At 47.4% G+C, this 16139-nt stretch overlaps 1 protein-coding gene across 1 annotated transcript; it reads right to left on the reverse strand.

The window, feature by feature from the left end:
• Positions 1-671: 671 nt before the first annotated feature.
• On the reverse strand, positions 672-11820 carry LOC110686218 (elongation of fatty acids protein 3-like). The gene is made up of 2 exons (XM_021862827.1): positions 11689-11820; positions 672-1957 (listed from the first exon to the last, which is right to left on the reverse strand). Exons 1-2 carry the CDS (start codon positions 11735-11737, stop codon positions 1092-1094), a joined length of 915 nt encoding a protein of 304 aa, XP_021718519.1. The 5' UTR covers positions 11738-11820; the 3' UTR covers positions 672-1091.
• Between the last annotated feature and the right edge of the window lie 4319 nt (positions 11821-16139).

The following is a 16139-nucleotide window of genomic DNA, read 5'->3' on the forward strand; positions in this document are numbered from 1 at the left end:
AGAGTTCGTAGCATCATATGCACACGCCGCCTATTTTGTATGCAGTAATACGTACACGTCTTTATAATCTCATTTATACTCCATATTTTCTTTTTATTTCAAAAATCAAACTAATTTATAAACAGAATTTGTGAAATAGGAGAAGTATTAGAAAGATCAAGTATGTTGCACAAAGCAAAAAGAAACAAACTTTTCTAATTATGAGTAGGAAATAATGGTTACTTTAAGTGACAAGATTTATGACCAATATGATTTAGATGAGAGAAAACTAGAAAAGTTAGCAAAGATATTTTCAATTTTCAGTTCATGAAAACAACTACTTTAGTACAATCTTGTAACACTCTTGTTTTAATAATTCAGCTGTTCCTCGTGGAAAGCAAGGGCTCACCAAATAGTATGGTGGCAAAGATATTTCCATAACCAACTCATAAATATGAAAAAGACGCTGCCCATAATGACTATACTTTTTAAAAAATATAATCTCGAAAATCAAAATCTTTACTTCCATAGATGCTAATTGTGTAGTTTGGTTGAACATGAAAAGTACGAAATACTTTAATTTATTTATGAGTATCGTAAATAATAATGTCAAACCTCCCTCGGAGAATTCGGCTTGTCTAAGAGATTACGTAAACAATTTCCTTAGCTTGGTATAGACTACAAAGTAGAACTTCCGTAAATGTCACATTACATTTCTTGAAGTTTATTGATAAGGTATGAACCTTGCAATCCGAAGTTGCACACTAAATTAGTAAATTTCCTATACATCATTACACAAATTCTCAAATAATTTCCTATAGATCATTACACAAATTCTAAAATCATAATAAAATTATGATTGATTGTTAAAGCAAACCAATACTAATCTCTCTCAATCAATTTAGAAGGCCAAATAAAATTAAAGAGAAAATATTCTATTCAACCTCTAAATTCTAAACTTACAAAATATTCACAACTCTAAGAAAAATCAAAAAACTCGTACTACCATATACTTGTAATATATGATACATATCTACCAAAATCATACTACAAACTTTTTATATACATAAAACACAGGGTAAAAATATATAATGCACCCGCCATGATTATTATTATTGATCTTTAAGCTTTTCCGACTCTATGCCGCCCTCGCTGCTGCCACCGTCGCCGCCATTATTCGTAATCTTGCTCTTATTGAGGTATCTCTTGGCATAAAAATTCAAGAAAAGGGATAAAATCGCGGTGTTTAAGACCGAATTAAATCCCCAAGCACCAATCCCATTACACCCGCCTTTCAAAAGATGCATTAGAAGAACACCGACATGACAGATCAAATTACACCCAAGAAGAACAATCTGGCAATTCAAAACAAAGGGAAAACAAGCACTAGGCAATCCAATCGCAGTCCAAAATCGATACCCATAAACAATCGACGAAACAAGGGTGGTAGAAATGATCGCCAAAACCTGAAACGATTGCGAGAACTCGAGCCATAAGAACGAGGAGAAGATTAGAATGGAGTGGTTGAGAAGGTGGTGCGTCGGAAGTTTGCGACGGCGGAGGAGAGAGAAAAAGGTGCGGAAGAGGTCGAGAAAGCGAGAGAGGTAGAAGACGTACGACCAGAAGAAAACCCGGCCCGAAGGTCGGGTTCCGAGGGGAAAGCAAAGGAGCCATTGAAAGGGGGTTTTACTCCGGCGCCAGAACCACCGTGTGTCTCGGATCTCGGCGGCGGCGGAGAGGAAGATGCCGGAGAAGATGGTGAAGGAGATTAAGGCCATTGAGAGAGAATGGAAGGCGGGTATTGGGCCGAGAGAGATGGGTTTACGGCGAGGGAAAAGGAGGCAAAGGAGGAGATGAAGGAAGAGAGAGAGAATGAGGTAGAGAGAGATTGAGGTGAAGAGGAATGACCATGTTGACCCCCATGATTGCGAGGGGCTCCATCGGAAGTTGACGACTGATGGATGTTCGGAAAGGTAGTGTTTGGGTCCAATTTAGTCAAAATTGGGCCTGAGCACTAAATGATCCAATTAAAAGCCCAAGGTCAAGGTTCAACTCTCCAATTGCTCAAAAGTCAAAAGTCAGCCCACAAAGTAAGCCAATTGGGCTAAAGCCCAACCTCTCCAAATATGATGAGGTATAAAAGCCCTCATATTAACACATTCAAGAGGACATCTCATAACATCACATACGAGATCAACGAGATCAGACACAACAACAGACACAACATCACATGCATTATCTCATACACGGATTATTCCAACTCATATGCTCATTCTTGCATTGAGAAATACTCCACAAAAGCCTCAAGCTACAAACTCTCTTGCATAGTGTCTTCCTTTTTACACATTGTACTGACTTTAGCATCGGAGGGGCCTTCCTCGGAAACACCCCCGAGGCTAGTTTACGTGTGTTCACTGTGCAGGAAACCTTCGGCCCAACACAGCTTGGATCGAATCCAGTCTTCTCCATTTTAGTGGACCTTCGGCAAGGTCCCATTGTTTTCAACCGAAACAATTTGGCGCCGTCTGTGGGGAAGACTTTCAAAAATCTTTAAGCCAAATTCCTAACCAAGATCATCTTGCAATTATCTTAGCAGCCATGGCTAAGAACCGCAAGAGCAAAAGCCTCCGTCAAGGAGCGGGCGAAAAGCCTAAAACCCCTACACCATCGCCCTCGCCGGACCGGAACTCTCCCAAGGGTGCCGGCTCGGGGGAGGATCACACAAGGAGGATTCCCTATCTCCTATAATGCATGACTCTCAATATAGGCCGGACCACTCTCGGTCTAGCAGGGGTCAGTCTGATCATAGGACATATTCAGTGTCCCAAAGCCAACCATCGGCTGCACGGCCTCATTACCACACTCGGCCGGGGACCCCTTTGACGGGGCCCAGTTCGGAAGAGGTGGCAAGAGCGCTGGCAGTACTCATGGAGGCAATGAGGGCACAGAATATGCCACCGCCTCGTGATCGAACTCCTCCGCATACCCGGCATCAGCGGAGGAAGTTAGACCATGACGGTGGGAAGCTTCCTTCCTTCCGGGAACTGGAAGAGTGGGAGGAGGATTCTTGGAAAAATGAAAAACAGAGGAAGAAGAACTCTCAATTATTTAAAGGATCCTCATCCTCAAGACCAGCAGCGCATAAGAGCAGCAGCTCAGCTTCTCGGCCAGAATCTGCTCGCCGGGAACCTGAGACTGCTCGCAGAAGCGTCCTTGACCGACTCGGCGGCCAGGAACCGAGCGTGCGTAGTCGCCTCACGTTCCCTGCAGCCGAGGCCCAGACTTCCCAGCCAGGGACGAAAACCACTCCTACCTCTCTGAGAGGGCGGAGCGCGGTCCCTTCGGCCAGGAACAAGGGCAAGGCCATTATGCTTCCCGCTAGTTCACCATTCGAGCAATGGATACTAGAAGAGCGCGTACCCACGGTTAAAATACCGTCGCATATCACATATGACGGGACCACGGATCCGAAGGACCACGTGGCCTCGTATGAGACTCATATGCATCTTTGCCCCAGATCCGAGGCGACTTGGTGCAAATATTTCCCAACCACTCTCAAGGGGGTCGCGCAAGCGTGGATCTCCAAGGGAGTAAGGCAAGGCTCCATAACAGGTTGGGATGATCTGTCCTCCAAGTTCAGAAGCAAGTTTTCCACGGCAAACCGCCGAGAGAAGACTACCGCAGAGCTCATGGGTCTGCAACAGGGGGAAACTGAAAGCCTCCGAGACTACCTGACCCGTTTCAGTAACGAGTCATCAAGCGTCTCTCAGCTGGACCAGGGGCTAGCTGTTTTTGCAATGCAGAATGGCCTTCAGCCAGGAAAATTCCTAGACTTCATGGTCATGCATACCCCGCAGACCTTGGAGGAAGCTCTTAGTGCTTCGGATAAGTTCATCCGAGCCGAAGAATGGAATAAAGCAAAAACCCAACCTCAATCCGGGGGAGGGAAACAGAGGCAAATACCCTTGTCTGAAGGCCAAGGCCATAAGGCAAAGGGAAAATCAAAGGCCTCGGAGCCATCTTCGGCCAGCGACCTAAAGAAGGACAGGTTTGCCTCATACACAGGCAGATACGAGTCCTACACTCCGCTCTCTCTTCCACGCGCCAAAATTTACAGTGTGACGAAGGAGGAGCAGAGTTACCGAAAGCCGAGACCACTCCCAGAGTGGTATCAGCGAAAAAATAAAAATCAGTGGTGTGAGTTCCACGAGTCTTCGGGCCACAACACTGAAGAGTGTATCCAGCTGAAGGACCAGATAGAAGACATGGTCCGGAAGGGATACTTGAAAAAATACATCGCGGATCACCGCGAGAAAAAAGAATCCGAAAGGTTAGCAAAGGACCCTCGGCAGGACCTTAATTTCCCTCGGAAAAACAGTAAAAAACCGGAGGGGAAATTCCCTCCGATCAATGTTATCTCGGGAGGAATATACTCTCGGAGGGAGCACAAGCGTCACCTTAGAGCTCTGACTCACCAGGTGAACAACGCTGACATTCAATCTCCCCAGTCGCCGGTGCCGAACATGACGTTCACAGCCGCCGACTGCCGGGGGATTACGTTCCCTCACGAGGATCCGTTGGTGATCATCGCCACGGTGGCCAACCACGACGTCAGTAAGGTCCTTGTTGACGGTGGCAGCGGAGCAAACATTCTGTTCCGAAAGGCCTACAACCAAATTAAGCTGAAGCCCAAGCACCTTACGCCGGTACCCTATCCGGTATCCGGATTCAATGGGGCTTCAACTTATCCAGATGGGAAGGTGACACTTCCTGTCACCATCGGTTGCGATGAGGCAGCCCGGAACGTCATGATTGAGTTTTTGGTCATCGACGCTCCTTCAGTGTACAACGTGATTTTGGGGAGACCCATAATTCACGAGATCCAAGGGGTCGTCTCAACTTATCATCAGCTGATGATTTACGTCTCAGACGCCGGCTTCCCCGAAAGGATACAGGGCAACCAAAAGGACGCCCGAAGGTGCAACTACCTCAAGCCATCCAGTAGTCGCCCAGATGACGACAGGGATGAGGAGGAAAAAGAAAGAGAGCCAAGCACAAAAAAGCCGAAAGGCCTAAGTGCTTCGGCCCAAGGATCAGTGCCCAGAGAAAAAGGTCCCGAAAGGGAAAAGGTTGACTCTTCATCTGAGCCGAAAGACTCAGAGAGCCAGCCGAAGAACACAAAGACTGGGACACCTGCTGACATTGGCAGCAGACCAGATTCTGAAGAGTCCAGTCCATCAGCAATGGACATGGACCAACAGACTGAAACAGCAGAGTTGGCCGAAGGAGATGCTGAGAAATGTGTAACAATCGGGATGGACCTTGATCCTAACACCCGTTGTGAACTTATTCAGCTCCTGCGGGATAACAGAGATGTGTTTGCTTTCTCGGCAGCTGATATGCCCGGGATAAGTTCAGACCTCATCTCCCATAACTGAAGGGTCCATGCAAGGCCTCTCAAAATTGGGGATCTTGTCCTTCGGAATGCTGCTGCAGTTCAGAAAGGCCGAATCCATGGGAAGCTCTCAGCTACATGGGAGGGACCTTATGAAATTTATGATGAGCTTCAGCCAGGGACATACCGACTTCGGCAGTTGGATGGAACTGAGTTGAAGAATCACTGGAATGCTGATGTACTGAAAAAATACCATGTGTAAACCCTTCGGGGCAGAACAATCTTTGTAAGTACATTTTGAACTAATGACAGGCCTTGGAGCCACCATTTATATAAAATTTACAACTGTTTATCCTTTCAAAATTTTCTTTGTTCTATCTACTCTTTGAGGGTTTTTTATTCAGCCTCGTCTGAAGCCTTCGCCTTCGGGTAACTGGGTTTCAGATTGCTGACAAAACCTGTCTTTTTAAAGAACACCGGTCTTTCAGCTGAAGTCAAACTTCAGTAAGACTTGTTCTCCAAAGACATGAGTCCATGGACAATTCTGGGATATTGCCTTAACTGAGCCTTGTATCCCAGAGAGCCATTATCCGAAACATTGCCTTAAGTTGGCCCTGTGTTTCGGGTATCCATTTTTCAAAGATAGCCAGAAAATCAAGGATAACAGCAACAGTTGAAAATTTTTAAATCAGCCTCGTCTGAAACCTTCGCCTTCGGGTAACTGGGTTTCAGATGGCTTACAAAACTCATGTCTTTTTAAAGAACACTGGTCTTTCAGCTGAAGCCAAACTTCAGTAAGACTTGTTCTCCAAAGACATGAGTCCATGGACAATTCTGGGATATTGCCTTAACCGAGCCTTGTATCCCAGAGAGCCATTATCCGAAACATTGCCTTAAGTTGGCCCTGTGTTTCGGGTATCCATTTTTCAAAGATAGACAGAAAATCAAGGATAACAGCCTTTTTAAATCAGCCTCGTCTGAAACCTTCGCCTTCGGGTAACTGGGTTTCAGATGGCTTACAAAACTCAGTCTTTTTAAAGAACACTGGTCTTTCAGCTGAAATCAAACATCAGTAAGACCTGTTCTCCAAAGACATGAGTCCATGGACAGTTCTGGGATATTGCCTTAACTGAGCCTTGTATCCCAGAGAGCCATTATCCGAAACATTGCCTTAAGTTGGCCCTGTGTTTCGGATATGCGTCTTCTTTAAGAACGCTGGTCTTTCAGCTGAAGTCAAATTTCAGTAAGACTTGTTCTAAAGAGGTTAGTCCCAGAAAGCTAATATCCCAAGCATTGCCTTCAGTTGGCCCTGTGTTTCGGATATCCAACTTTCAGACAATCTTCAGTAAGACTTGTATCCCAGAAGCATTGCCTTCAGTTGGCCCTGTGTTTCGGATATCCAACTTTCAGACAGTCAATCTTCAGTAAGACTTGTATCCCAGAAGCATTGCCTTAAGTTGGCCCTGTGTTTCGGATATCTATTTTGAAGAAGTTCAGAAATTGCTTATTCAACTAAAGTCATACTTCAATTTCTGTGGGGGCAAGAAGCACGCAGTGCAGCTATGTTCGGCAGAGTTGAAGAAAAGAAACAGTAAAGCATTCAAAAATAAAGCAACTGAAAAAAAAAAAAAAATTTTGAGCTACAAGTTCAATAATTCAGTATCGGCAGCCGCCCACAAGCGGAAAATAACAGCTGCCGAAATACGTACATAAGCAAAAAAATAAAACTGCTGTACGACAAGGCAAGCTGAAGCAAAAAACAAGGCAAAAAACTCAGAAAGCGGCAAGTCTAAAGTTAAGCACATGATGAACCGCAAGATTCTGAAGACGACTGCCCGAGTTCCTATGCTTCAGCCGGGGGATCAGACTGATCAGCGTTGAGTCCCATGGTGGCCTCAGCCCCAGCAGCCGAAGAGGCGGGCTTTGCATTTTGCCGAGCCTCCCTTTCCCTCTGCTCAGCTTCCAACTCCAGTCTTTCAGCTTCCTCTTCGGCTTCCTCAGCCTTAAGAATTTCAGCTTCAGCTGGAGTTGCATACTTCATGTGAGGGTCTTCGGGATTCTGGACCCACTCAGCACATTTAGACCAGTCCAGCTTCGGCTCAGCATGAAGGCAGAGTCTTCGGCATACTCGGAATCCGTTTCTGAAACCCATCTCATATTCCTCTTGGGTATAGACACGGACCTTGAGTGAAGCCTCAGCATCAGCCAGCTTCTTCTGGGTCTCCTCCAAGTCTTCCTTGGATTTCTTCAGCTCATCAGCGACCTTGGAGGAGGAACCCTTCAGCTCACTCAGCTCTTGTTGAATTTGGAAAGCCTTTGTCTGAGCTTGGGCCACTTCAACTTTCTGGATCAGCAGTTGATCCTCAGCCTCTTGGAATTTAGCTCTTTGAGCTTCAGCAGCAGCAGCAGCCTCTGAGAGTTGGACGTCTTTGGCCAGGAGCAACTCTTCAGCAGCCATTCGGCTGGCTTCAAGAGCCTCTAGACGCTGCTGCACTTCAGCTTGTGCAGCAGTTCCTTCTTGAATTCGGCTCTCAATAGCAGCCTTGAATTTGGAGACGTCCACTCCCATATGCTCCTGGAGGAATTTTTCCCCTTCCATCAGTGGGGGAAAAACCTCCATCTCCATAGCATCGCAGAAGGTTTTCAGAGCTTCGGCAGCTTTTTTACCGTACTCCTCAACCTCCTGCTGCTTCTCTTCAGCTGCTGCTTGCTTCAGCTTAGCAAGCTTAACTTCCTCTTCAGCCACCTTCCTTTCGTGCACAGCAGCGTCTACCCTATCTTGTAGGGTATCAATCAGCTCTACAGTGAGAGTCTGATTGTGCACGAACTGAAAACAGGAAGACAAAAAAAAAATAAGTAATAAAAAAAAAAATAGAGCTGAATTTCGGAGGAAATGAAGGAAAATTACCTGCATCATCAGCAGTTGGTTAGACCTGGCTGGGTCAGGAACTGATCTACTGGATTCGCCCATCCCAGCAGTGGCCTTCAGCGACCAGATCCTTGCCCTGTCTACTTCGGACATGCCAGCAAAACTGCCGAAGTAGGCTTCAGCTCCTTCTCGGTTTTGACCCCATATGAGGTCCCAAATGTGATCTGGGATTGGAATTCGGGGGGCCGAGAAACCCATTTCTCCAGAATGCAGAGTCTGGAAAGAAGGGAAGGACGACGATGGAGCTTGATTAGCCTTGGTTGTCTCAGCATCGTCCTTCTCAGAGGAGTCAAGTACTATGACCTCCTCTTCTTCAGGGGTGAGGACGAAAGCCTCAACCTCTCTGGCGATATCTGCCGTGAAGCCCTCAGCACTGGACATCACGGCATCTTTATTTTCGTGCTCAGCAGCACTCTCCTTGATTTCTTCTTGGACCCCTCCCTTAGGTTCGGGAGTTCTCTGATCCACCTCCATCTCAGGAGGTGGCGGAGGGGTCTTTTGAGGAGATTGGGGTGTTGGCTGGGGAACCCTCGGCGATCCATTGCCTTCCTCAGGTTCCCTTATTGCGACGCCGATGGTCATCGGCCTCTGCTGAAAGTCATGAGGGCCGATGATGGCCATCCTTCGGCGCCTTTTCAGAAGGGGCTGCTCGTCCATATCTGAGTCTGAAGACTCTTGTATTTGATCTTCGGGACGAACAGGAGCTTTGCCTTCTCTGTGTCTGTTACTCTCTTCAGACTGTAACAGACAGGGGGGAAGAAGAGTGTGAGTAAAAAAAAAAAAAAAAAAAAAAAAAAAAAAAAAAGAAGAAAAGAAAAAAGTTGTCTGAAAGCTCACCGAGGTTTTCAGCAAAGCCTCGTCTTCTTCAGCTGCTCTAGCTGCAGCTTCGGCTTCAGCAGCTCTGGAGGACCCTTCTCCTCCTTCACAAGCCTCAAGTACCCGTGCAACCTCTTCGGCTGTGCGGGCAGCTTCAGCTTCTTCGTTCAGCAGCTGAAACCAAGGGTCTCTCTTCTTCCACCAAGGCTTCTGCCTCTGATACAGAGCAACAGCCTCAATTTGGAAGTGGGAAGAGTCCAGATGAACTTCCCTATGCCTCGGCTCAGTGATAGACGGGGCCCGTTCAGTTACAACTCGCTCTCGGTTAACACCAAGACGAGCGTAGTTAATACCAACGTTGGTCTCGTCCCGCTCTGAAAAAAGGAAAGGGAAAAAGTTTAGCTCAGATATGTTGGCACAGCATAAAAAAGCAAAGCGAGAGAAGAAAAAGAGGTAGTTAAAAAGCCTCGGCCCCAGCCGAAAAAGCTTACCATCCTTAAACTTTCGGCTGAGGCCAACAGCTGCTAGCATATTCTCTTGGAAAACGTAATGCGTATCGGGGAGCCAAGTCTCCGGGATATGCTGCATTCGACCACTTCCCCCCGGGTTCGGCAGCTTGCCGAAGATATGTTGCTGATCCAGGTTCGGATCCGCCCCGTTATCTGCGGGGGGACCTAGACTTCCCATTTCGGGATCAGGCTCAGCTAAGTACCGGGGAGCGCTGAAGACACAAGGGTGGCCCGGATCTATGGGTGCCCTAACCCAAATCCATTGACCTCTCCAGTCCTTGTCTGAAGAGTCATTTGGCCACATGGTCAAATATTGGGGCCGGGACTCAATCCGATACCACCCAGAACCATGGCTTCCGTGCCCACTCTGAATATTTGGCACTAGCCGATGGAGCTTTCTGAAGCAGTGCAGGTTCGGCACGTATCTGAAGAACTTGCAGACCCATAAGTATGTCATCACCCTTCGGATGCTGGTGGGGGTTAGCTGACATAGGGAAATGTTGTAATGGATCAGCAAGTCTCGGACGAAAACGTCCAAAGGGAACCTCAGCCCATACTGAAGCTGTCTCGTGTACACCCCCACATACCCCGGGGGTGGACGATGGATTCTATCGGATGCTGAGGGCATTCGGCACCAATATCCATCAGCTTCAAAAATGCCGTAGTGCAACTCAATTTGCTCAGCAAATCGATATTGATCGGCGTTCTCTACCCACCATGAGTAGGGGCGGTTCTTTATCATGGCCGAAGCGACTTCGGCATTCTCCCACTCTGAAAACCCAGGGAGGATATCCCAAAGGACAGCGGGAATTTCATCGTCCCGTCCAGAAGCACTCGGCTCATCCGTTCTTTGAGGAGGAGCCGAGGAAAGGGGAGTCGCCCTAATCCCATCAGCAGGGTCAGACTCCGGCCTTCGACCATTCCAGGTCCCAATCCTATTCCTAGGATCGGGAATCGGCCTTGCTCTTCTTGGAGCACGGGCTCTACCTCTAACTCCTCTTGCCATGGACTATTTCGAAGAGAAAAGTCGAAAGAAGAGGGGAAGGAGTTCGAATTCGAAGAAAAATAAACTGAAATCAAAGGAATTTACCTTAATCTGAAGCGAAATTTGCCGATTCACGAGTTCGTAGTGGCAAGTCTCAGTTTCTAAGCTCAATGCTCGGGGGAATTTGCGAAGTTTTGATACGGATTCTCGGTTTCTCTCTCGAAGAATTCTGGGTTTGTGTTGGTGAATAAGTGAGGAGAATGACGTGCCTCTGTTTATATCTCCAGGTACGGGATACGAAGAGTCTGTGCTTTAATTTCTCTTAAGTACCCACTAAGTAACCATTAAACACATGTCTTGTGATTAAACCGCCCGTTATCCGTCCAACTTCCGCAAATCATTAACCGTTGTTATCTCATTAATTACGGTTTAAATTCAAATTTTTGGATCAATTAAATCATTTACTTCCCTCCTTTTCTGAGTTAAATCAAACCCGACCCGTCATTCTTCCGAATCGGGTCTGGGGGGCAAGTTGTTTGGGTCCAATTTAGTCAAAATTGGGCCTGAGCACTAAATGATCCAATTAAAAGCCCAAGGTCAAGGTTCAACTCTCCAATTGCTCAAAAGTCAAAAGTCAGCCCACAAAGTAAGCCAATTGGGCTAAAGCCCAACCTCTCCAAATATGATGAGGTATAAAAGCCCTCATATTAACACATTCAAGAGGACATCTCATAACATCACATACGAGATCAACGAGATCAGACACAACAACAGACACAACATCACATGCATTATCTCATACACGGATTATTCCAACTCATATGCTCATTCTTGCATTGAGAAATACTCCACAAAAGCCTCAAGCTACAAACTCTCTTGCATAGTGTCTTCCTTTTTACACATTGTACTGACTTTAGCATCGGAGGGGCCTTCCTCGGAAACACCCCCGAGGCTAGTTTACGTGTGTTCACTGTGCAGGAAACCTTCGGCCCAACACAGCTTGGATCGAATCCAGTCTTCTCCATTTTAGTGGACCTTCGGCAAGGTCCCATTGTTTTCAACCGAAACAGGTAGTATGTTAGGTATTGGATCGGTTTCCGTATCGGGATGGTTATCGCCGCCATTGCAGGACGGATCAAGGATATGATATTCGTTGTTTTACAGGTGATCCTTTGGACAAATAATAAAATCAAGGATCAATATATGAGTGAGATCATTTAAAATAGGAAGGGATCATTCATCCCATATTTTTGTTTGTCACAAATGATTTGGTTTTGGAAAGAGAGTGCGATTGTGCGAGGAGGAGAGAGAAAAGAGGAGGGGAAGACGAGGAGGAGAGATGTAAGATTAGAATATATAGTGTTTGGGTCCAATTTAGTCAAAATTGGGCCTGAGCACTAAATGATCCAATTAAAAGCCCAAGGTCAAGGTTCAACTCTCCAATTGCTCAAAAGTCAAAAGTCAGCCCACAAAGTAAGCCAATTGGGCTAAAGCCCAACCTCTCCAAATATGATGAGGTATAAAAGCCCTCATATTAACACATTCAAGAAGACATCTCACAACAACACATGCATTATCTCATACACGGATTATTCCAACTCATATGCTCATTCTTGCATTGAGAAATACTCCACAAAAGCCTCAAGCTACAAACTCTCTTGCATAGTGTCTTCCTTTTTACACATTGTACTGACTTTAGCATCGGAGGGGCCTTCCTCGGAAACACCCCCGAGGCTAGTTTACGTGTGTTCACTGTGCAGGAAACCTTCGGCCCAACACAGCTTGGATCGAATCCAGTCTTCTCCATTTTAGTGGACCTTCGGCAAGGTCCCATTGTTTTCAACCGAAACAATTTGGCGCCGTCTGTGGGGAAGACTTTCAAAAATCTTTAAGCCAAATTCCTAACCAAGATCATCTTGCAATTATCTTAGCAGCCATGGCTAAGAACCGCAAGAGCAAAAGCCTCCGTCAAGGAGCGGGCGAAAAGCCTAAAACCCCTACACCATCGCCCTCGCCGGACCGGAACTCTCCCAAGGGTGCCGGCTCGGGGGGAGGATCACACAAGGAGGATTCCCTATCTCCTATAATGCATGACTCTCAATATAGGCCGGACCACTCTCGGTCTAGCAGGGGTCAGTCTGATCATAGGACATATTCAGTGTCCCAAAGCCAACCATCGGCTGCACGGCCTCATTACCACACTCGGCCGGGGACCCCTTTGACGGGGCCCAGTTCGGAAGAGGTGGCAAGAGCGCTGGCAGTACTCATGGAGGCAATGAGGGCACAGAATATGCCACCGCCTCGTGATCGAACTCCTCCGCATACCCGGCATCAGCGGAGGAAGTTAGACCATGACGGTGGGAAGCTTCCTTCCTTCCGGGAACTGGAAGAGTGGGAGGAGGATTCTTGGAAAAATGAAAAACAGAGGAAGAAGAACTCTCAATTATTTAAAGGATCCTCATCCTCAAGACCAGCAGCGCATAAGAGCAGCAGCTCAGCTTCTCGGCCAGAATCTGCTCGCCGGGAACCTGAGACTGCTCGCAGAAGCGTCCTTGACCGACTCGGCGGCCAGGAACCGAGCGTGCGTAGTCGCCTCACGTTCCCTGCAGCCGAGGCCCAGACTTCCCAGCCAGGGACGAAAACCACTCCTACCTCTCTGAGAGGGCGGAGCGCGGTCCCTTCGGCCAGGAACAAGGGCAAGGCCATTATGCTTCCCGCTAGTTCACCATTCGAGCAATGGATACTAGAAGAGCGCGTACCCACGGTTAAAATACCGTCGCATATCACATATGACGGGACCACGGATCCGAAGGACCACGTGGCCTCGTATGAGACTCATATGCATCTTTGCCCCAGATCCGAGGCGACTTGGTGCAAATATTTCCCAACCACTCTCAAGGGGGTCGCGCAAGCGTGGATCTCCAAGGGAGTAAGGCAAGGCTCCATAACAGGTTGGGATGATCTGTCCTCCAAGTTCAGAAGCAAGTTTTCCACGGCAAACCGCCGAGAGAAGACTACCGCAGAGCTCATGGGTCTGCAACAGGGGGAAACTGAAAGCCTCCGAGACTACCTGACCCGTTTCAGTAACGAGTCATCAAGCGTCTCTCAGCTGGACCAGGGGCTAGCTGTTTTTGCAATGCAGAATGGCCTTCAGCCAGGAAAATTCCTAGACTTCATGGTCATGCATACCCCGCAGACCTTGGAGGAAGCTCTTAGTGCTTCGGATAAGTTCATCCGAGCCGAAGAATGGAATAAAGCAAAAACCCAACCTCAATCCGGGGGAGGGAAACAGAGGCAAATACCCTTGTCTGAAGGCCAAGGCCATAAGGCAAAGGGAAAATCAAAGGCCTCGGAGCCATCTTCGGCCAGCGACCTAAAGAAGGACAGGTTTGCCTCATACACAGGCAGATACGAGTCCTACACTCCGCTCTCTCTTCCACGCGCCAAAATTTACAGTGTGACGAAGGAGGAGCAGAGTTACCGAAAGCCGAGACCACTCCCAGAGTGGTATCAGCGAAAAAATAAAAATCAGTGGTGTGAGTTCCACGAGTCTTCGGGCCACAACACTGAAGAGTGTATCCAGCTGAAGGACCAGATAGAAGACATGGTCCGGAAGGGATACTTGAAAAAATACATCGCGGATCACCGCGAGAAAAAAGAATCCGAAAGGTTAGCAAAGGACCCTCGGCAGGACCTAAATTTCCCTCGGAAAAACAGTAAAAAACCGGAGGGGAAATTCCCTCCGATCAATGTTATCTCGGGAGGAATATACTCTCGGAGGGAGCACAAGCGTCACCTTAGAGCTCTGACTCACCAGGTGAACAACGCTGACATTCAATCTCCCCAGTCGCCGGTGCCGAACATGACGTTCACAGCCGCCGACTGCCGGGGGATTACGTTCCCTCACGAGGATCCGTTGGTGATCATCGCCACGGTGGCCAACCACGACGTCAGTAAGGTCCTTGTTGACGGTGGCAGCGGAGCAAACATTCTGTTCCGAAAGGCCTACAACCAAATTAAGCTGAAGCCCAAGCACCTTACGCCGGTACCCTATCCGGTATCCGGATTCAATGGGGCTTCAACTTATCCAGATGGGAAGGTGACACTTCCTGTCACCATCGGTTGCGATGAGGCAGCCCGGAACGTCATGATTGAGTTTTTGGTCATCGACGCTCCTTCAGTGTACAACGTGATTTTGGGGAGACCCATAATTCACGAGATCCAAGGGGTCGTCTCAACTTATCATCAGCTGATGATTTACGTCTCAGACGCCGGCTTCCCCGAAAGGATACAGGGCAACCAAAAGGACGCCCGAAGGTGCAACTACCTCAAGCCATCCAGTAGTCGCCCAGATGACGACAGGGATGAGGAGGAAAAAGAAAGAGAGCCAAGCACAAAAAAGCCGAAAGGCCTAAGTGCTTCGGCCCAAGGATCAGTGCCCAGAGAAAAAGGTCCCGAAAGGGAAAAGGTTGACTCTTCATCTGAGCCGAAAGACTCAGAGAGCCAGCCGAAGAACACAAAGACTGGGACACCTGCTGACATTGGCAGCAGACCAGATTCTGAAGAGTCCAGTCCATCAGCAATGGACATGGACCAACAGACTGAAACAGCAGAGTTGGCCGAAGGAGATGCTGAGAAATGTGTAACAATCGGGATGGACCTTGATCCTAACACCCGTTGTGAACTTATTCAGCTCCTGCGGGATAACAGAGATGTGTTTGCTTTCTCGGCAGCTGATATGCCCGGGATAAGTTCAGACCTCATCTCCCATAACCGAAGGGTCCATGCAAGGCCTCTCAAAATTGGGGATCTTGTCCTTCGGAATGCTGCTGCAGTTCAGAAAGGCCGAATCCATGGGAAGCTCTCAGCTACATGGGAGGGACCTTATGAAATTTATGATGAGCTTCAGCCAGGGACATACCGACTTCGGCAGTTGGATGGAACTGAGTTGAAGAATCACTGGAATGCTGATGTACTGAAAAAATACCATGTGTAAACCCTTCGGGGCAGAACAATCTTTGTAAGTACATTTTGAACTAATGACAGGCCTTGGAGCCGCCATTTATATAAAATTTACAACTGTTTATCCTTTCAAAATTTTCTTTGTTCTATCTACTCTTTGAGGGTTTTTTATTCAGCCTCGTCTGAAGCCTTCGCCTTCGGGTAACTGGGTTTCAGATTGCTGACAAAACCTGTCTTTTTAAAGAACACCGGTCTTTCAGCTGAAGTCAAACTTCAGTAAGACTTGTTCTCCAAAGACATGAGTCCATGGACAATTCTGGGATATTGCCTTAACTGAGCCCTGTATCCCAGAGAGCCATTATCCGAAACATTGCCTTAAGTTGGCCCTGTGTTTCGGGTATCCATTTTTCAAAGATAGCCAGAAAATCAAGGATAACAGCAACAGTTGAAAATTTTTAAATCAGCCTCGTCTGAAACCTTCGCCTTCGGGTAACTGGGTTTCAGATGGCTTACAAAACTCAGTCTTTTTAAAGAACACTGGTCTTTCAGCTGAAATCAAACATC

Source organism: Chenopodium quinoa, unplaced genomic scaffold (genome assembly GCF_001683475.1).
Source record: "Chenopodium quinoa cultivar QQ74 unplaced genomic scaffold, ASM168347v1, whole genome shotgun sequence".
Lineage (NCBI taxonomy): Eukaryota > Viridiplantae > Streptophyta > Magnoliopsida > Caryophyllales > Amaranthaceae > Chenopodium > Chenopodium quinoa.

Coding starts and splice junctions, on each gene's coding strand:
- LOC110686218 (XM_021862827.1), bottom strand. CDS start 11,737: ATGGCGGCGATAACCATCCCGATACGGAAACCGATCCAATACCTAACA. Junction 1,958..11,688: donor ACCGATCCAATACCTAACAT/ACTACCTGTTTC, acceptor TTGGACCCAAAC/ACTACCTTTCCGAACATCCA.